Source organism: Xenia sp. Carnegie-2017, unplaced genomic scaffold (genome assembly GCF_021976095.1).
Source record: "Xenia sp. Carnegie-2017 unplaced genomic scaffold, XeniaSp_v1 HiC_scaffold_21, whole genome shotgun sequence".
NCBI lineage: Eukaryota > Metazoa > Cnidaria > Anthozoa > Malacalcyonacea > Xeniidae > Xenia > Xenia sp. Carnegie-2017.
Genome location: NW_025813484.1, coordinates 9,251,196 through 9,271,872, shown reverse-complemented (window position 1 = coordinate 9,271,872; position 20,677 = coordinate 9,251,196). Strand labels below are relative to the sequence as shown.

The window sequence follows — 20,677 nt, the reverse complement described above, 5'->3', positions numbered from 1 at the left end:
TGGGAAACATTGGTGGAAACTACCGATGGTGGGGAGCTAGTAGACAGAAACGATGAATTCTAAAGACAAAAAGAAACGTCTTGTTAATACAACATCAAAAGAAATATGCCCTTTACATTTATTTTCTCATGTTGACATTAGACATTTGCAGACTCAAATTTTGCATTGGTATGAATTGAACAAGAGAGACCTACCCTGGCGCAGGCGGGGTGCACAAGAGGAGGATAGGAACCGCAGAGGATACGCCATCTGGGTTTCTGAGGTTATGCTACAGCAAACACAAGTTGCTACAGTCATAAAATATTACAATAAATGGATGGACTGCTGGCCAACTATGCAAGATTTATCTCAAGCTAGTTTAGAAGAAGTGAACAAAATTTGGGCAGGTTTGGGATATTACTCTAGAGCAAAAAGATTACACGAGGCTTGCAAAAAAGTGTGTAAAATTGTTATATTGTGTTGTTGTCTTGTGTTTGTTATTGATAATGGTTAAATGTCCATCATTTTTTAAGGTTATAAATGAAATGAATGGTGAATTACCATTGAATGCTGAAAGTTTGATGAAATTCCTACCAGGTGTAGGTAAATACACTGCCGCAGCTATTTCATCAATTGCTTTTAATGAATCAGTTGGTCTTGTTGATGGAAATGTCATACGTGTCTATCACGTCTTCGAATAATTGGTGCTGACTCTTCCAGTAGTGTAGCAATGGAAATATTTTGGAAACTTGCTGGAGATCTTGTGAGTAAAGACCAACCTGGAAATTTCAATCAGGCAATGATGGAATTAGGTGCAACAATATGTACTCCAAAGTCTCCAGACTGTCCTAAATGTCCCATCAAGGGTATGTGTCTTGCTTACAGACAGTCACCAAAGTTCCAACGAAAAATAACTAACTTCACCAACTCTCACAAACAACTATCACAACATTTAAATGTGACAGACATTGAAGATACATTTACGTCAGAAGAAGATACATATTTTACCAACAACTGTGAGCTATGTCTATCAAAAGATTCTTTCAATTCTGAACTAGGAGTTTGCAACTACCCAAAAAAAGTGAAAAGAAAAGAAGTTAGAAAAGAGACAATCGTCGTTTGTATCTTAGAAGTTTTTATAGTGGTGAAACTCATCTGTTTTTAATCAAAAGACCTGAAAATGGAATGTTACCTGGCCTATGGGAATTTCCAAATTTCATAACTGAAAAAGTACCTCCATATAAGAATGAAATCAAGAAATTCATGAACGAACATTTCGAGATGAAGGACGTTTCAATAAACGAAAGAAATGCAAAATTTCTCGGCGTTGTCCTTCACCTCTTCTCACATAAACAACACACGTACAACGTCCATAAGATTGCTATCCTCGCAAAGTCTGAGCTGCCAATTTTGAAGTCTGTGAATGGTTTGGAAACGAAATGGGTGAACGAGAAAACGTTTGAAGTTAGTGCCATATCGACTGCAATGAAGAAAGTTTACCTTTTTCTAAAAATGGAGGAGAAGTGAAGAAGACGAGTAGAAAGCGAAAACGCGGAACAGAGCATCCTACAAAGAAACAAGAGATTCTAGATGCGTACTGTATAAAAACCTGACTTTCTATGAGATAAGCTACGTATATTATAGTCAGAATAAATACATGTTATTTAGATACTTGTAAATTAAAAACCATTCCCTATTTTAGTCATGATTTATACCTAAGATTTATAATTATGTTATGTTGATTTGAAAGCCTCGATTTGACCAGCTCTGCCAGATCACAATTTTGTAGTGGGGATAAAAAATATGTCAAAGTTTGGCTCCTAAAATATTGTTACGATAATTTGATAAAATTGTTGATTTAACACGCGGGAACAGAGGAAGACCACTTTTGAAGCTTACAATATCCAAAATTTTCGTCATTGCCTGCAAAGGAAAATAAAAACCTGTATCGTATGAACGAAAAAAAATGTCTCAACAACTTTACCGGCAATTCAGTGGAAGTATCATCATCAGAAACCAATTCATCCGACTTCTCTGAACATTGATCTTTTTCTATGAATGGATAGAATAATTGAAAAAAACTCGTTCAAATAAACTAAAAATAACCAACTATTGCAGCTAACCAAAGTTTACTGGCAAAACATGAACAGATAACTTGTGTCTTCGCTTTGACGACTGTGAAATCAAATTCTAGGAAAGAGAAATTCATAGCAATGTAGATTGTATGCAAACAAATTTGTTCATAATCAATCCAATCAAATAGATACATTGTAAAAATAAAGTATTTTTGTCTTGGTTATTGTGTACAAAAACGCGACTTCTGTCGTATCTATAAAAGAAAACGACAAAAATATGGAAACACAAAAGTTGATCATAAGAACAATTTCATTCCCACATAACATATATATATATACCTCTGTTAAAATTATACTGCTGTGAAGAGATCTCCGACCAATATCGTACAGATTCAGCGTACAATTTCTTGGGTTTTTCAAGACGTTGAACGGCTAAAGATTCTTTGAAGTTTTCAAACTCATCAGTTTCCATTGTGAGCAACTTTTCCTATGGTTAAAAAATTACATTCTCTAAAACGTTATTTCACTGCAAACTAAGACTAAAACAGAACGAAAAATCTCTACGGTTGAGCCAAAAGTACCATAAGCTATACAAAACACTATAAGTAGAATTAAAGTTTTTTCTAGCACATTTCTAGTGACTGTAAATCATGTTTCACGTCAAAGTACACCTTTACAGTGAGAAGGAAATTTTCCACTCTTGAATCTAAATACTTTGGATCTTTGTCAGATTGTATTATAAACCTCACACCCTAAACGATAAGAGATATACATAAAGTTCTAGACACATTCTTGCAGGAGAATTTATTTACACTGTAAATAATTTATCCATTCTCACTGAAGATGATTTATATTTAAATCAAAACATGTTTGAAAATAAGTTTCAAATTTGCTGTCGTTTATTTAAAATGTTTAATTAGTATTGTGCTGATAAGATCATATGTGGTAGAATTTATTTACTATTTGAAGTAATTCAAACCTGGACCCCATTTGCTCTTCGTACTCCGCTCATTACAATATAACCTACAAAATACCCCGACATATCAAACAAAACTTAATGAAATGTACAAGAGAAAATAAAGTTATCGTCATGGTAAGATGGAAGCTTTAACCCACCCCCCTCCCCCTCGCTCATGTGTTTTGTATGCACCCTTATAAGGAAGATATGACAAGTATACATTTTACCTAGTTGTTCCTTGGTACGGAGAATGTCAAAACATGATTCCGAAATAATTTTACAAAACAATTCAAGGAGCATGTTAGTTTCGCATGACTGTAATTCACACTACATATGAAAAAGAAAGATTATAACGTCAATAGATGGTGAATGAAAAAACTGTAAATCTAACAAATCTTATCTGACTTGGTAATAAATTTCCAAGCAGCAACTTTTGTGAACCTCGTTTTCAATTTCGTAGAGAAGATCTACTCCTAAAGAAATAAAAATGCAGAAAACAGCCATGAAAAGCAAATGATTTTGAGTGTGATTTTTTTCTGAAAAATTACCATCTGGTAGTTGAACTTCTCTATGTTTCGTGAGTTGTGAAGGAACCAAGGCTTTGCTTCCTGAATTTTCAATAAATATACTTTCTACCTTTCTTGCAATATCAATAGCTTCCTTGAGAATATGTCATGGACAGTTAGTGGCATCAATAAATAACCTTCCGCCTTCTTCACAATTCTATAAAAATTAATTCTATGTACCTCTTCCGTTAAGTTTCCATGGAGTAAAATTTCAACATGAATTCTTTTTAAAAATTCGCTGATAAATTTCTCAAATACTTCTTCTGTGATATCTGTACGTACGTAAGTGTTTAAAACATTAAAAAATATAATTATCATAGCGGATATCTGCCATCAATATTTAATGGTCTTAACTACAAACAGACCTGCCATGGCGTCCAAAAGTTCCTCGTTGGACCAAGCAAGTTCTTCTAGTATATATGACGTGTAAAATATCGCATGATGATGAGGTTGTTGAGCTCGAAAGTTTTTTAAAGAACGTTCACACTACATATGTCAGAATAACATTGTTTTGGAGGAATGATTGTTCAAAACCATCTAAAAAAGGTCAAATTTGTCTACCTTCTCTTTCAAAACTCCATATCTCTTAGAATCCAGAGTGAAATTGGTTAACTTTTGGATAATCTTCAGCAGAAACATGTCTTGTTTATCGTTGTATCCGCTAACAGATAACTGAAAAAAATTGTTCCACATGTTAAATATTTATATCTTGAATCATGAAATCGTAGAGTATGATATGAAATGAACAAGACAAGGAATTGTTTCAACAGAAAAATTGGTTACATTAATGGTTGTACATGAAACGCAAGACTCTGCGATGTATGACTAAAGTACGGTAGAATTTCGTCTTAAAATATGGCGAATTAGGAGATTAAATGGACCAACATATAAGCATCCTAAATGAGGTTATGCAATTAACCAAGGTCAATAGCCATGGAACAGCGAGCAGATCTGGGCACGAGACCGCCTGCGGTTAGAACAAAGCATCAGATAATAAAATACAGTAAGGTTCATGTCATTAACGAAGTACGCTTGCGGAATAAACATCATTATTTAAGTTTTTTTGTTGTCTTTTCCACTAAATAATTGGTGTGATCAGGTGCAGAAGTGTGGTGGTCAAGTTCTTAAGGAGTAAGTTTAAGGATAAACCTTAACTCCAAGGCACTCAGCATGACTTAACCATGTCTGTACTTAATTATCCACTCACCTAAGTATGACATCATAATATGACGTCAGATATTAAGCGGCCATAAAGCTGTAGTCTTTATATTCTTATATAAGGAAAGGTAATAAAATTTAAATTCTGTGAATAACTCACATTGATTCCGTAAATATTCACATTGACGGAGTATTTCAAGCCAGCCAATTCAGCATCATATGCGTACTCGGTAAGAGAATCTTTGAACAACATCACGAATAATCTGTTCATATTACAATGTAGTGGATCGCGGTAAGCCAACGGACTAGAAAACCAAAACACTCATGAAAAGGGATGGAAAAATAAAAACACACACAGAACATTTACACACCGGGAACACACACAGAACATTTACACACCGGGAACACACACAGAACATTTACACACCGGGAACACACACAGAACATTTACACACCGGGAACACACACAGAACATTTACACACCGGGAACACACACAGAACACTTACACACCGGTAACACGCACAGAACATTTACCTGGTAATTTGAAAAAATGCGCATGATTTTGGAACAAAAAATAAATCATCCTGCTTAAACCATACTCGCATTAGAGGACCGTTCTAAAAATCAGGCAAGACGGAAAATTTAGCGGAAATCGCAGTGAAAATAGGTAGCCGACTAAAGAAATACCTTTATCATTTCTGGAACATTCTTCTCCTTCAAAAAGTGAAGAGTAAAACGAGAACAAATAATATTCACAACAAAAACAGGTTCATAGCTTTATATGTACTTACTGAAGCAACGTCTTTTCGTGGCTTTATATCAAAATTTGTAGCAATAAACTTGTTCGGCTTTGGTAGATTGAATGCTTGATTTAAATCTACATTGGACCATTTCTGTCATTGAAAAACAACCAAAAACAATTAGGTCATACAGGAGTGCAAGGTGAGATTTAAAAAAACCATAAAAAAATACCTGAATTACATCAGATGGTATTTTTGTCAGTTTGTATTGCGTACCGTACCATTTCTCTTTTTTATCAAATATCTTCTCAAATGTCTTTGAAACTACAAATACGCTTCTCAAGACAGAAAATTCCAAATCAGAAGTAAGTTTGCGGCAGGCTGCTTGTCAAACAGAGGGCGAGCTTTCTCGTGAGGAATACAAACATCTCTTGTGACTTTACCGTAATTTTTCGGGACGAAGTAAATTCAATAAGTCGGAAACCATTTTTTCATCAAATTCATAAAGGAGATAAGGTCCACACAACACATCCGTCATTTTATAATTCTAAAAATGAATAAAGTAAATAAATTGAGATGCAAAAAATCGTTATATAAAGTTCATGGATTATTCAACTTGCATGTAAACATTTTGATGCGTTAACCACGAACTGAACTGGTTTCTCTTTATCTTTAAAACGAAAATGCATCGCAGCCAATGCCTTTAAACATACATTTGAAAGCATTAAGAAGACGTATACATCAAAAATGTTTGGAGGGAGGAAGAACGTAGCAGTCCAAAAAAACAAACCTGAACTTCCTTAAATATCCAATCTTGAGGTCCTAACTCTTGAAGCATTTTTATATATTGAAACACGCTAGAAATTATATCATCAACATGTTCTACAAAAAACAACAAATGACAATGTTTTGAATGAAAAAAAACATCTTCCTATGCGCATGTTCATTTATAATATCAGTACCCAGTCCTTTTTCTGTGATGTCCATTTCGCAAATAAAGAACATAAAACCTTTAGCTCCGTCTATATTTCCAGCAGCAAGAGTGTTCACCCAACCTGCACGAAGAAAAATAGTGAGTAATTCTAGGAGGGAAAGCAACATCAAATGTCAATAGCTCTCACCCTGTTCCTTTAAAAATGATAACAAACTGCCATTTGACTCGTGTCCAAGCAAATGTGAAATACACTCCCCAGGCTATACATATTCAAAAGAAAAAGTTAGTCAAGAATGATCCACCATCATGTTTATTGTGAACGTAATGTCGAGAGTGTACCTTTGTTCTGTAATGGGACGAAATATCAGGAAAAGGAAACAAAAGTTTCAACTTTCTAGAATCCATAACGGGAACAACATGAAACTTAACCTAAAAATAAAACAATAAAGTTTCTTTGTAACGTTGCTCATCTTAAAAGAAACGTTGTACAAGATACATAAAGTCACCTGCAAATGATCTTCCTTGAAAGGATGATAATCAAACAATGGAACAGTAACATTGGAATTTTTAACATGACTGAAGAAACGACATACCATGGACATCAAGTCATTTAACGACTCTAAGAACAAAAATATCGTGAGATGTACTCGCAAAACGGAAAATATTCTGTAAAGCCAATTATAAGACAATCGATAATCGATCGAGAACAGGTAGTCAATGATTATTTTCACATGATCGATCAGTGAACGGTTGCACAAAGCCTTGTGGAACGTTATCCATTTGATCGTATTTTTTTTCAAAATTGTAAAATAGGCGGTCATTTTTTTCTTTACGATAATGTAACTTTGTATTCTAGAAATAATATTGTACTAATGCATTCATTATCCATTTCAAATTGTGGATTTTTCACTTTGAAAGATTGCTATCCAATGGATGGCGCTATTCGACCTTCGTACAACCAGTCCAAGATATGAAACTAGGCAGTTCATGTTACGCAGCTCTTATCATACCTTTTCCAATGACAGTTAAGGCCATAATATTTGATGAATAATATTTTTCATGAAACTCTAGCAATGCCTTCTGAACATCAATGCCCATTTCTCGAGGTTTTGTCTCCAAAGTCGTTTTGCTACCTAAAAAATACATTAACTTGAGACATAACGACAACGATTTTAAACAACTTGATGATAAACTTTATATCCACCTGTACCAAACTTGCTGTAGGGATGTTTGGGGTCTACAGTTGATCTGTTTAATTGCTCAAGACGCCATGAGTCATTTTTAAAATTTTTGTCATTCTCTATCAACGAAAATGCGATGAAAATGTTAACGCTATTCCAGCTTAACAAACAGTAAACATTTTAAACGTAATTGAACAAATTTTATTCCAAGCTTTTGCAGAGTATTTAATTAGAACCTGAATCTACAGCATTCACTTCTCTGTCTTTTGCTTCTTCACTAAACAAAGGACTTATAAAGAACTCGGCAAATCTAAAAACAGACATAATGAATAAGTGTTTTACATATTTTTGGGAAAAGTATAAAATCCCCTTTCAATAATAAAGAACAAATAAGAGAGATTTTAAAGGATACATGACATTTACATTTCAAGTGCTGTTTCCAGACCATCATGTTTCACATCAAAATAATAGTTTGTGTTTTCATTGGATGTGAAGGCATTCGATGAACCACTGTTTTCATTGAGAAACTTGCAAGAAAGAAGAAATAAATTGATAGAAAATTGCAGTGGTTATCTTGTCATACATATTATTAAAAGTCATGCTTCAACTGGAAGATGTATAAAGGCATCTTTATCCTTGCCTTATTTGAGCAATGGAGCAAAGGAGCAAAGACACCTTTTAAATTTAAACCATCTTCAATCAACCAATATAAATAAAATACAAATGTATATAGATCATGGATGTACTGGTCAGCTAACATTTTTTAAGGAGGCAAACGATCTATTTTCAACCTTGAATGACCTCAAAAATTTACTGAACTTTCCCTTAAATATATCTTGACTGCTCTTGTTAACCTAACATTGTGAAGGATGGTAGATGCTCTCCTTGTTTCTCTGCAACTAATATATCTATGGTTTACAAGTGTATGATCATTGTTTCTAACTTACACTGACAACAGTTCTACATTACAATAGATTGTTTTTTGTGGGATTAATATGCAGTTAAAATAAGGTTTATGTTTAATTTTCCTTCATTATTGTGGCAATGCCAAGGCCATAACAAGAGATGCTACAAAATTACACATACCTGGGAAAATCTATTCTCCTCCGGAAACTAAAATAAAATACTAAACATTAAACTAAATAATTTGGTTACATAAGCTGTATAAACCATTTAGGTACCTTCTTTGTTCCAAGAAATAACATATGTTCACAGAAATGGGCCAGACCTGGAATGTCATCAGGATCGGACAAACTTCCTATAAATACTTAAAGCTTGAGAAAGTTCCTTTCATAAAGAGTTTGTGCAATGTAAGCCTAACATTACAACTGCATACTTCATCTCACCTATATGAACATCCATAGAAGCAGCAGCCTTTTCTGTGTGAGGATCACTAGCTAGTAGAACTTTCATATCATTTTGTAACACTAGACCTCTATATATTCTATCGTCACCTTCTGATTTGACAATATCATCATAAATAGCTTTTACACTGCATTCCTTCGTGTCAATAGTCATTTTAATGAATGTTTAACAGCTTTAAGTTAATGTTAATAACAAATAATTTCTTAAAATATCTTTTGCAAGCATTACACCCCCCGTAAAATAGTACCCACTTCTTCTCCCCCCGTCAAGCTTCGTACGTCACGTTTTTAGAAAGTGCGCGCAAATTCAAGATGGCGGAAAACAAGGAGCGAGAAGAAATATTGATATTACAAATGAATCTGAAATAGATGAAGATAACGACGAAGAAGTCACAGCAGCTGAAGTCTTGAAACGTCTTGAGCAGGTAAATGTATGATTTTGTTGTTTTGAAATTTCAAATTTGATGATAGTTTATAAAATATTTAATAACGATGTTTATCTAAAGGCTTGGTTAAATGAGAAATTAGCACCCGAGTTATTGGAGAGTAAAATTGAGCTTGTCGAGTGTTTGCTTGAACAAATAAAGGAAATGGTAAAGTACAGTTTATTTATACTCTTAGCAACTTACACTGGACGCTGTGATACAATTTTGTGTTAAATTGTTTCAAGGAAGAAAATTTAAAGAACGCTGTAAAAGGAGATCTCGTCGGATCATTGCACAAACTGGAGGTTTATGAAAATGTCATTGTACAGCAATTTTTACAATATAATGTATCTGATTATCGTTGTTTTTTGCTGTAAAGATTCAACGAATACGTTATATCATCAGTAATTATTTAAAGATCAGAATAAAGAAGGTATATGTTACTTCCGACAAAATATTGTCATGAATAACGAGACTTATCTTCTACAACTGTACATTTTAGATCGAGAAATATGCATTTCATATAATGGATCGTTCGCACGAGAAAGTGGATTATATTTCTCGCCTTTCCAGCGAAGAACATTTTTACGCAAAAGAGTAAGGAAGTGTTTCAGGAAACACAACTTTACGTATCAATTGTATTCAATCAAAACCAACGATATGTCCTGTTAAATTATCAAAAACTGTTCATTTAATCCTTGAGACTTTGACTACCATGATGTTTTCTGTTTTTCAGATATTGTAAAAATCTTCAAGATTTATTAAAATCACTGACTCTGGATTGCATGCCATCTAACATAAACACTTTAGATAAGAGAAACTCAGGTAGGTTAAGAATTGTTGTATGAACTGATGAAATTCCAAAACTTTCGATGTTCAAACTATTTTTCCATTAGCAAAGTTAAAATTCATTTTGTTTTAGTTCCTCATCCAAACTTGGAAAGTTATTTATTTATTAAAGTTTTAAAATCCCAAGAACAAGTCGAACTAGATCCAGAGTAGGTGTTTACGTAATGATTTACGTAATGACACACGTGGACAACATTAATTGTCGCATTTAAATTCTAGGGACCAGCCCTCTGATTTGGAAGAAGGTGCGCAACATTTGGTTCGGTACAGTGCCATCAGCAGCCTCTTGGAAAACGGAGCTGTAGCGTTAATTTGAAGATTAGAAATTCTCAAAAAGAGGATAAACGTTGAAATTTAGATTACGTGCAATTTTATCTACAAATATTTTGTTTTGTAGTTGTTATATTTTATATTGATAGCAGTTTGACAGTAATATGAATGTTTTTTCAAGACTTAGTATGAATAGTCATATACACTGTTGTAACCAAGTTTTAAATCAGCAAATTGTACACATCGTAGTAAGACATCATTAAGATCCAAGGCCCAGGGCCCAGTCCTCTGGCAAGAACACTATACAGTAACACAATACAGAATTGTTCCTATTTCGTTGATACAATGAACAATTGTAAGAAAATTAAAAACATTGGCTAGCTGCGCCGACGTGATGAAATATAATCATACAACACTTGACATTGATAATAATACATACTTCATATTTTGGATAACTCACTTACCCGCAGTTTATTCAACATGATTGCGCGTTCAATTATCGAACTTGTGTTTGTTTGTTGTTGCGTTAGCCTAGTGCAATGTCGGCAAAGAATTAAAGTGCGTTTAGATGGCGGTAATCAACCTTATGCAGGTCGTGTGATGGTTTACTATGCTAATACATGGGGTGGCATCTGTGATAATGGATGGTCAAAGAAAAACGCTGAAGTCATCTGCCGACAACTTGGATACCAAGGCGTCGTTTTATATACTAAAGGGTAGGAAAATATCGTTGTTTAAGAAATAGCTTGAATTATATTATGGTCGTAAACTGTTTAGTTTGACCAAAGATTAAATGATTGTTATACATTTACTGACATGTTCAATGCAATGTACTTTGCGAATTCCTCGTTTCGTAATAAAACAAAATACGCCGACATCGGATCTGTCAAAAATGAAAATATTCACCAAATTAAATTTCGATGATAAAATGACGATAAATTTTAAATCAAGTGCTGAAAGGAATTTAAATTTACGAACTATGTCCATGATAACACAGCGTTATTCCGTTTTTGATGCAGTAAGTTTTATGGACGTCAACCTCTCTACATTGGACCAAGAGGATCAAGAAGAAGAAGAACACGAATTTGGCTAGATAGAATCAGTTGTAATGGGAGAGAATACAATTTAGGAAATTGTTTACGTGGACATAATCGCTGGGGTCAAGTACGCTGTAGTAGAAGACGTCTAGCAGGAGTCATGTGTGATCCAGGAATGAAAATATTAGTAAAAACACCACCACAACACAACATGACACTTCACATTGATGTAAGTAGATAATGCAATACAGCAGTATAGTAACTAAATATTTTGAGCAACGCAGACAGGGTGTCTTTAAAAATCTGTAACTGGGTTGGCAAGCTGTAATTGTGACTTCTAGAAATCTGTAATATTACATACAACTAGCAGTATGTACGGTGATAGATAAAACTGTAATCTCTTGGAATGTATCCAGCAAGGAACGATGTATGTTTAGGTCTTTCAATTGGGATAGAGGGATAAAATTGTTTACTTATTGGACCAGAAATAGCTTGGACAAGCCTCTCCAGTCTATTTGTCAAATGAGCACCTGAACAGAGATAACGACTTGCAGTATACAACACTGAGTTCACATGGATTGTGGGAGAACAAGAAGTTGTTGAAGCATCAATATCTTTTCAAGAATAGAATATTTATTCTTTTCAGATAAAGAAATTTCATCTTACGTTATTACCAAAGAAAACTACAAACAAAGATGTCGTCACTGAAGGTCTTCTCATGATAAACTACGAAGGAAAGAAAACTGGAATGATTTGTTCAAATCAATGGGACACGAAAACTCTCGTGTGGCTTGTGGTGAACTGGGATTTACACATGCAGTAAAGGCAGAAAACCTAGCAAATGTTGATGAGTATAGAAAGCAATACCAGTAAGCTGTAACCTTTTATACTGCATGAAATAGCAAATTCTCGTAAGCTACATCTACGTTCCTTCAGATTTGATCTCAATTTCCATATGGGGATGTAGCATGTAACGGAAACGAGGCTTCCCTTTTGTCATGCAAGTCTTCTGGACTACGGGCACAGACATGTTCCAGCGGTCAGGCAGTTTGGTTGAAATGTGAAACAAAAACACCAGTACGTTTCAAGTTGCTCAATTTTTATTATTTTAAACGTTTTGTTAATTTTGTTTATAATGGTCGTAGATCGCTCATGTAAGACTCCATGCTGGTGTTGTACCATGGGAAGGCCGTGTTGAAGTGCACGATCGAGGAAAATGGGCAACAGTTTGTGATAAAGATATGGACATTTTAACAGCTAATGTTATCTGTCGATCGTTAGGGCATGGAACCGCTAAAGAATATGCTTTGGGCACCGTTTATGCACATGCGATGGATGATATGGTATGATTGTTTATCACTTTCATAACAATCTTTCACGTTTTTATCTTTAATAAACACGTTTTTTTGTTGCTTTTGTATAAGAAAATATACAAGGCGATCAGTTGCACTGGCATGGAGACACATTTGCACAGCTGTGTTTGGACAAGCAGTAATCCGCCTGGATATCCCCACTGTAGACATTATTCTGATGTCGGTGTTAAATGTAATGTTCCCAAGAAAAGAAGTAATGTTGAGGTTAGCGAATCAATAGATGTCATCTTATTTCAACACTTGAGGTTTCATGATTTCATGTATCTTCTCTTGTTTTTATCAAGATTCGTCTCGGTGGCAGTAGAGACTACAACACTGGTAGAGTTGAGGTTAAAGTTAGTGGAAAATGGAGGATAATCTGCGGTGATCGATGGACAATGATGAACTCAGTAGTTACATGTAGACAACTTGGACTGGGTCACGCAGTGGCCAACTACAGTACATCACATTATGGTACAAATGGTACAATAATATGGACCGGGGTCACGTGTCTTGGACATGAAGCTTCATTGGATCAATGCCTACGTCACGAAACATATAATTGCTCTCAAACTAAACGTGTCGCTGCCGTAAGATGCAAAAAAGGTTTGACAAAGGAAACCACATTTTAAAAATGACAGCATATCAAAGTAAACCAAACAAAAATAACGACATCGACGTGTATTTTTCTTCTTTTCAGTTGCACCAGATTTAGTCTGGGACATCATAGAATTAAAGAAAACAATGACGATCAGAACATTTCCAATTGCGTCCTTACGTTGCGCTTATGAAGAGAAGTGCTTGGCATCCAGTGCTGACGATCAATTCAAAGAAATTCGATTACGACGCGATTGGTTAGGATATGTCCGACGTTTACTCAGATTTTCAGCAAAAGTTCATAATGTTGGAACGGCTGCTTATCGACCATATTTACAGAAGAATGCTTGGCAATGGCACAGTTGTCATCGTCATTATCATTCTGATGAAGAATTTGCATTTTACGATCTCATCGGTATGTTGTGTTGCAAAGTTAGCACAAAATACAACTCATTAAGAGATAATTCATCTTCATTCATCTTGGCTAGTTGGCATATAGCAACTCCTTTAGAAATTGTTACGGTATGACATCTAGTTAGCCAAGTATGCATCACTTAAACATCATTCCTTTTGGATATTTTTTTGGAATGTTAAAATAACTGTACATGGTATCTTGTTGTACCTCTAGATCCTCGTACACACAAGTGTTAAAATAACTGTACATGGTATCTTGTTGTACCTCTAGATCCTCGTACACACAAGTGTTAAAATAACTGTACATGGTATCTTGTTGTACCTCTAGATCCTCATACACACAAGAAAATGGCCGAGGGACACAAAGCTAGCTACTGCTTGGAGGATACCAAATGTGATGAAGGAGTAGATCAGTTCTATTTCTGTGAAAACAGAGGTGATCAGGGGATATCCGTGAATTGTCACGACAACTATGACTACACATTGGATTGTCAATGGGTTGACGTCACAGATCTAACTGCGAGGGGTCGCTCATACAAACTACGTCTTGTCGCAAATCCCGCTCTTAAAGTTGGCGAGTCAGATTATTCCAATAACGTGGTCCTGTGTGACGTCATTGACCGTGGTAGATACCTCACGGTTGGTGCGTGTCTTCAAGGTAAGATTTAATTTAATTTTTAAGCACACTAATGCTATTTAATGTTGCATGTAAAAACAAAATAAACACCAATAAATGATTGCATGTAATGAATGAACAAATGAAATAAAAATATTTTCTTTGTAAACTAGAAACTTGCGTCAGTGGCGTTCGTTCACATCATGGCAATGGTAACTTCGCCTGTTGTCGATTTCCCTTTATATACAAAGGCTTGTCACGTGATACATGTCTCCATGACAACCAAAGTGGACAGTTCTGGTGTGCAATATCTGCGAATTTTGACCAAGATGGATTGTTTGGTTACTGCTAAACAAATGAAATTCAATGTCTATCTTTTAATCCAATTTATTTATACAATCGATGAAACAGTATTACCCATTAAATAAATCTTTCTCGTGCATGTAGCAAGCCTTGAATGCATTTCTTTATTGAATACCTTTGTTATGTTTCATCTTCCTTGATGTACACGATCAATGACCAAAGTATGATACAAAATTCACCGTTGTTGCCCGCATGTGTGGAACATTAGTTTGAAAGATTTAAAAATTCATGATTGAGTACTCGTTGATGAATTGTTGTATTGAGGCATTTTGAAAAATTTAGAAAGACTACGTCTTACAGCTTGACGTATCTCCACGTTAAATTTGATGAGTAAAATGGGATTGATGGCAGAATTTGTAAACATCCAGCATAAAAATATCCTGAATAAATTTCGATTGATACTTTCAGAGGACAACTTGTGCATGGTTAAAATGATAAAAAATGGCAACCAACACAAGATAAAAACACCTCCAATCAACGCAAGCACCATGGCAGCCCTTAACTCTGCACGTTTAACATTTGAGTTATCTTCATTTGATGCTACAGGTTGCCAAAGACTAATGTCACGAATGTGTTTACACGTGACATTATAAATGCGTACATAAGACCACATCATAACCATCGATGGTAAAACGATAACACACAACCAAAGAAGTGCAACGTATACTATCTCTACTATGTAGTATGTCTCTGATATTGCACCACTTTGACATATAATATTCGCCGATCGCCACGTGACAGGGGGGAAAGACAGTACAATACTAGCCAGCCACACCCCACCGACAACAATCCTGGCGACTGACGGTGTTATTTTACTGACGTAAGTTAATGGTGATACAATAACAAGATATCGAGTTACTGCGACCGATGTAAGACTTAACACTGAAGCCGCTCCAAATAATACACCAGTAGGTGTTGTGAAGTAACAAATTACTTTGCTTGGATGCCAAGAACTGTCAAAAAGAACGGCAACAGATGTCGTTATTTTTAGCGACGCGTTCAAGATATCAGAAATACAAAGATTCAAAACAAAGTAGTTCGTCACATCGTCCAACAACCGTTTTTTTAAAATTCCAAATATGATAAGGGAATTGCCAACAATTGCAACCAAAATAACTAGGATTAAGTAGGAAGCTTGAATAATAACCCACTCTGTGAAAAAAATTTCTGTACTTGAGCTGTTGTTGGATGGCATTGTGGTTTCTGAAAACATCAGTTAGTTACAATTAACATAAAGCTTAAGTTTGAACACTTCAAAATGCTTCAAGAAAGTAGAAATTCATAGTTCAACAACATGTAAGAATCCCCCCCAGTAAACAAGCGATGAAACTCTATGCCCTTGCATGCAATACCTTTCCACGCATTGACGATCAACTAAGACTTTCAGAAAATATGGCCAGCTTCAAAATGATTTGAAAAACATCGCAGAATGAAGATGATCGACACAAAACTCCAAGTAAACAACATTATGAAGTGTAAACCTTTTTACTGCAAATTAATTAAACCATTTTGTTATGACAGTAAAGCCAGGTGCACCATAACTCATTTAAAAGATTAACGACAAATGTCATGTCTCGGCAGTTTCAAAGGCAATTTAAAGGTGATAAGATCGGCTTATTAGCATTCAAATGTGTAGCAAAATAATCAAGCGATGTTTGCTTTTACTGGGGATTGAAAAAAATGAAGATCATTTCAATTTGAAACTCGTGCATAGTTAAAGTCAAGAGCGCACATCTGACATTACACTAGTTTGACGACAGTTCAAATATTCACTTATATGATACGAGCAAAGAACAAAGTCCGGTGCTTAATTTTCCTGATTGTGTCAATGATGTACGAAAATTAAAATGAGAAGAACGGAAACAATAGGTGAAGAGCACTAAATCAGCGTTTCTCTCATAAAAATTTAAATCATCTCAATTGAAATGAAATTTCGAAAATCATTAATGTTTCGGAGTGAATATAAACATGCAAATGAATTTTGTTGCACGCGTTTGTGTGTGGTTTGAACTATAACACTTTCGTCACTAGTCGCAGCTATCTTGCTGTTCACCATGTTCGAAGTTATATTGGCTAAAAAGCTCTACTTTTGGGTAACTGTAACTGACCATGGCAAATACTTGAAGGGAAAAATCCAAGATTTTTAAATATGCATAAGAAGCAACGTGTTTAAAAAAAAATATTGTACCCTTTCCAATATGTCTGTTAAGTTAGTCTCAAATAGAAACTTCAGCTGTGTAGACTCTGTGGATAACTGACACAACATTGTTTTTGAATCATAACAATTCTCCAATTTTTCCAGAAAATTTCGCGAGAAGAAATTTAAACGTAAGAACAAAATTATTTCATACCTGGATTAATTGTATCCATATGTCTCATTTCAGTCAGTTATAATCTCTTTGATAGCCTAAATGTGGATTAAAAATGTGCATTCATTACGTGGTTGGTATGTTTTTTATGAGTAGAAATTTTTATTTAACGTATTGGGATTCTTTGCACATCAAAGTGACTTTGGCATTTTAAGAACAGGACAAAATTCAATATACGACATAAACAGTCTAACATTTCTTGGTCGCGTCAAAGAAAAGACAGACGATACAGAAGCAAAAACATAAAATCAATGTAAAAAGCAAGTTATCAAACAATCTATAAAACAATAAAAGAAACAAGCCTACTCATTTACGTGAAATGGTTAGGCGATTTTATTCGCTAGCAGCATTGTTGTGTTCGCCAAAAGTAGAAAATCCATTGCTTTATAATAGACGCTTCGTATAGACGTGTTATTTATTTATAAACAAGGAATTTTATGGATGACGTAGAGAAACAAGAAATAAGTTGAACTATCCTTTCATTTACACCACAGGAAAGTTAACACACCACAAACATTCGCAAACGAAGTTCTCATTTTAAAGTCCAAGTTTCAACAATAATTTCTCATGTCTACTACATAACACGACAAGACAAAAGCATAACGTACACAACAAAATTTAAGTTCTAAACCATTCAGCCGTAATCACTACAACATTACTGGCTTCTTTTACTTATCAAAAGTAAAAAGCTTTCAAACTAACATGGCGAACAAGACCTCGACAACGATAACTTGCCTTACTCGTGAAAAAATTTCGGTAGAATTTTGTTGCAAATTACTCCTGCTCGAGACAAAGATCAAACGAAGAGCATATCCTTTTCGTAAAGTTGTTCAATTTCGATGTACGTTTTTAATGCTCTGAACAGCAATGGTCAGTCAACGTGTTACGTTTAGAAATAACGTTTTTTATCACGCTGAGTTTAATAGGAAAGTGGTAATTCTACACCACGTCAATGATTTAATACAGTCATCATGTTAAGTCTGAACTCTAAATTACTTTTTTTAATGACATCATAAACGTCATAATAGCCGGATCAACAGATAATACACAATTAATGGATGAGATTGAATATGATGCCATGAATTATTCAGTCCAAGGTGAATGTTATAAGAAGCTCAGTTTAAACGAAGAACAAGTATCTTAACTGAAGGTTACTCGTGTTGGAGCCTTTGATGTTCGTGTCCCCACTTTTCTGAAGTAAATTCTAAAGCAGACACGCCTTCCAGCAAGATACTTCCGGTAGATCGCAATAGAAAATATCGTTGTTTTTACGAATTTTCCGTTTTGCACTACAGAAGCTTATAACCTTATCTTCTTCGCAAGATGATAAAAATTTGCTTTGAACTATTAGTAAAATAGCATTCTCGTGCAATACTATTCCATATTGATTTTTGAAAGTATTTTGCTGGGAAGTCAAGCATGCGTAATGAAAAAATACGGAATGATTTTAGCTGAGTGGGCCTTCTGTCAGATGTCTATTCTGTGGTGTAAGCTTAACAATCATGTTTTGTTGTGTCAAGCCTATGTCTTTATAACTCTACACCAGCATTGTTTGAACATATTTATACTAATAATTAATGAACATTATTGATTGTAGTACACACCTACAGTTTAGTTTCCTTCTTTACCGCAGCATTCTTTCAACATACAGTCAAATTTTGCTCTCACAACATCACCAAACTCTTCAAGAGTGATTAGGTCCCAAAAATAGTCCATAACAAAAGTTTTATGATTGGAGTCCACATGAAAAGTTGATAGAAGAGAGTTTTCATTAAATGGTATACGTATGTCATGTTGTTCCAACATACTTTCCTTCATAGTCAAGGATTGGGATGAAGATGATCCATACTGTAGTATCTGCTGCATATTTTTCTCTGTTTCATTTCTTGCATTATCAATAATTGTTTTCCTCAGTTGATTAAAAGATTTTGCAGTGTTTTTTAAAACATCAGCACAAGCATTCTTGGCTACAAAGTAAAGGCATGTGAAAATTTAACAAATATGTAAGATATGTTTATCAAAAACAGGCGTAAATCTCACCTTTTAATGTCTGCAACATTTGGGAAATATATTTTCTTAAAATTTGATCTGTTTGATGTACAAAACTTCTTGCAGTGACATTCTGCTCCCTGGCCTATAGGAGCAAAAAAACTTTAGTCCTTATACATTTTCAACAACATGTATCTTATTTTCAGAGAAAAAACCTTTTCAATGTCATTGAGCTCTTTTAAAGGTGATGGTTTGTTAATGGCAGCATTATGAAGCAGTTCAAAAACATCTTCCCTAAAGAAACACTTGCTCGTGAATCCCAAGTGCTCCAAAAGATCCTTCTGTAACACAAGTATCCCTCACCATTTATCTTCAAATTCAATGTTAGTGGTGTCAATGAAAAGACTGTACTTTTCCCAAGCTAGTTTCTTTGGAGTAGGCTTTTCAAAATTATTAAATATTCGAAAAACAGTTTCCTCTTTTACAGGAGATGACCTTTTTTCATTACGCATCAATGCCACTTCAACAGGACAATGGAAATAGATTTGTGAATAGCTGAACGAAACTGTAAGGAAAACAACTTAATGTCCTCAAAGACTTCCCGATTATGTTGTTAAATAATTTTCTCTAGATGTTCCTTTCCGTATGTTGAAAAAATGGGATAGGTTAAAGGAATAAAGCTGAAGTGATGAATATGTTTAAAAAATACTCATAATATGATCACCTTTCCTTGCAAGTTGATAGTATTCATGTCTCATGCTTCTGTAGAACATATTGTCATCAATGATAATGACATGGAAAGCTTCCTTCAAACTAAATGAAATAATGACATTTTAGAAGATAAAACACAAACCATTTCATTCTCATAATGACAATGAAACAGCAAATTTTAAGAGGACAGAAAAAAAGACGACGAAGATGAAGAAAGGTGAAAGATAATTAAGATGAGATGAGGAGGAAGGTTAATAAGATAAAATTTGGGAAAGAAAGTAAGTTTAGGGAGAAAAGAGATTTAAGATAATAGGCTGCTTCTTTTGGCTGGGAAAGGATAGAAATTGTTACAGTAGTACTTACTTAAAATTTGCATGAAACAAACACCAATCTTCGAAAAATTCCCTAAAGTTATAATTCTTTTCTTCTCCCCAGGGTTTTTTGAGTAAAACTTGCTCCAAATCCATACGTATTTTTTCGCGCGTTTGTTTCCATATGGAAGACGCTTTGTCTACTGGAAGGTCTGCAGTTATCAATTGATCATAGCCAATGTAAAAGAAATGAACAGGTTCTTCATTTATTTTCCAATCTTTTTCACGAAGTTTCTCTGCAAAACTGGACTTCCCTGATGCAGGAATACCGCACAAAATTAGAAAGCAACCATGAAGGCAACCGTCCGCCATATTGGTTGCCGAGTGTTCTCCGACCGTCTCCGGCTTATTATTTTCC

At 34.7% G+C, this 20,677-nt stretch overlaps 5 protein-coding genes across 6 annotated transcripts; 3 read left to right on the top strand and 2 right to left on the bottom strand.

The window, feature by feature from the left end:
- The first annotated feature begins 52 nt into the window (after positions 1-52).
- Positions 53-2,256, top strand: LOC124444757 (adenine DNA glycosylase-like). Its single transcript, XM_046995407.1, is given in 4 exon segments — positions 53-436; positions 513-657; positions 660-1,112; positions 1,115-2,256. Coding segments are annotated over 4 exon segments (1,374 nt in total). The 3' UTR covers positions 1,507-2,256.
- Positions 1,600-9,173, bottom strand: LOC124444752 (insulin-degrading enzyme-like). The gene is made up of 32 exons (XM_046995399.1): positions 8,939-9,173; positions 8,774-8,850; positions 8,679-8,705; positions 8,016-8,119; positions 7,829-7,902; positions 7,616-7,711; positions 7,422-7,544; positions 6,918-7,030; positions 6,751-6,840; positions 6,599-6,671; positions 6,440-6,532; positions 6,268-6,359; positions 6,098-6,178; positions 5,921-6,024; positions 5,710-5,812; positions 5,529-5,630; positions 5,425-5,451; positions 5,272-5,354; positions 4,897-5,041; positions 4,140-4,250; positions 3,944-4,064; positions 3,759-3,850; positions 3,561-3,672; positions 3,418-3,485; positions 3,240-3,339; positions 3,034-3,077; positions 2,726-2,806; positions 2,394-2,541; positions 2,247-2,308; positions 2,103-2,169; positions 1,964-2,031; positions 1,600-1,902 (listed from the first exon to the last, which is right to left on the bottom strand). Exons 1-32 carry the CDS (start codon positions 9,108-9,110, stop codon positions 1,786-1,788), a joined length of 2,970 nt encoding a protein of 989 aa, XP_046851355.1. The 5' UTR covers positions 9,111-9,173; the 3' UTR covers positions 1,600-1,785.
- On the top strand, positions 9,115-10,920 carry LOC124443550 (DNA replication complex GINS protein SLD5-like). Its single transcript, XM_046994002.1, has 9 exons — positions 9,115-9,120; positions 9,202-9,381; positions 9,463-9,549; positions 9,627-9,686; positions 9,761-9,814; positions 9,884-9,978; positions 10,118-10,206; positions 10,304-10,379; positions 10,450-10,920. The coding sequence occupies exons 1-9, from the start codon at positions 9,115-9,117 to the stop codon at positions 10,544-10,546; spliced, it is 744 nt and encodes a 247-aa protein (XP_046849958.1). The 3' UTR covers positions 10,547-10,920.
- Positions 10,819-14,962, top strand: LOC124443549 (lysyl oxidase homolog 2-like). The gene is given in 11 exon segments (XM_046994001.1): positions 10,819-11,216; positions 11,520-11,766; positions 12,184-12,310; positions 12,313-12,406; positions 12,479-12,614; positions 12,683-12,880; positions 12,962-13,114; positions 13,195-13,495; positions 13,590-13,901; positions 14,229-14,558; positions 14,690-14,962. Coding segments are annotated over 11 exon segments (2,313 nt in total). The 5' UTR covers positions 10,819-10,980; the 3' UTR covers positions 14,869-14,962.
- Positions 14,782-20,669, bottom strand: LOC124444758 (L-seryl-tRNA(Sec) kinase-like). Of its 2 annotated transcripts, XM_046995408.1 has the most exons (9): positions 20,312-20,669; positions 19,962-20,050; positions 19,601-19,802; positions 19,453-19,531; positions 19,289-19,382; positions 18,853-19,215; positions 17,231-17,286; positions 16,031-16,082; positions 14,828-14,864 (listed from the first exon to the last, which is right to left on the bottom strand). In XM_046995408.1, the coding sequence occupies exons 1-6, from the start codon at positions 20,629-20,631 to the stop codon at positions 18,860-18,862; spliced, it is 1,140 nt and encodes a 379-aa protein (XP_046851364.1). In that variant the 5' UTR covers positions 20,632-20,669; the 3' UTR covers positions 14,828-14,864; positions 16,031-16,082; positions 17,231-17,286; positions 18,853-18,859. The 2 variants fall into 2 exon arrangements, with proteins under 2 accessions (XP_046851365.1, XP_046851364.1); XM_046995409.1 differs by lacking the exon at positions 16,031-16,082 and having other exon boundaries at positions 14,782-14,864.
- Between the last annotated feature and the right edge of the window lie 8 nt (positions 20,670-20,677).

What these genes read in the sequence shown, in the direction of transcription:
- LOC124444752 (XM_046995399.1), bottom strand. Translation starts at nt 9,110, where the DNA reads ATGACTATTGACACGAAGGAATGCAGTGTAAAAGCTATTTATGATGAT. An exon ending in CTTCGTCCCGAAAAATTACG is followed by an intron (nt 5,813 to 5,920) that starts GTAAAGTCACAA and finishes TGTCTTGAGAAG; the next exon opens with CGTATTTGTAGTTTCAAAGA. An exon ending in GCTTGGAAATTTATTACCAA is followed by an intron (nt 3,340 to 3,417) that starts GTCAGATAAGAT and finishes TTTCATATGTAG; the next exon opens with TGTGAATTACAGTCATGCGA.
- LOC124443550 (XM_046994002.1), top strand. An exon ending in GAACATTTTTACGCAAAAGA is followed by an intron (nt 9,979 to 10,117) that starts GTAAGGAAGTGT and finishes TCTGTTTTTCAG; the next exon opens with ATATTGTAAAAATCTTCAAG. An exon ending in CAAGTCGAACTAGATCCAGA is followed by an intron (nt 10,380 to 10,449) that starts GTAGGTGTTTAC and finishes TTTAAATTCTAG; the next exon opens with GGACCAGCCCTCTGATTTGG.
- LOC124444758 (XM_046995409.1), bottom strand. Translation starts at nt 20,631, where the DNA reads ATGGCGGACGGTTGCCTTCATGGTTGCTTTCTAATTTTGTGCGGTATT. An exon ending in TTGTTTCATGCAAATTTTAA is followed by an intron (nt 20,051 to 20,311) that starts GTAAGTACTACT and finishes TATTTCATTTAG; the next exon opens with TTTGAAGGAAGCTTTCCATG. An exon ending in CTATCAACTTGCAAGGAAAG is followed by an intron (nt 19,803 to 19,961) that starts GTGATCATATTA and finishes TTTTCCTTACAG; the next exon opens with TTTCGTTCAGCTATTCACAA.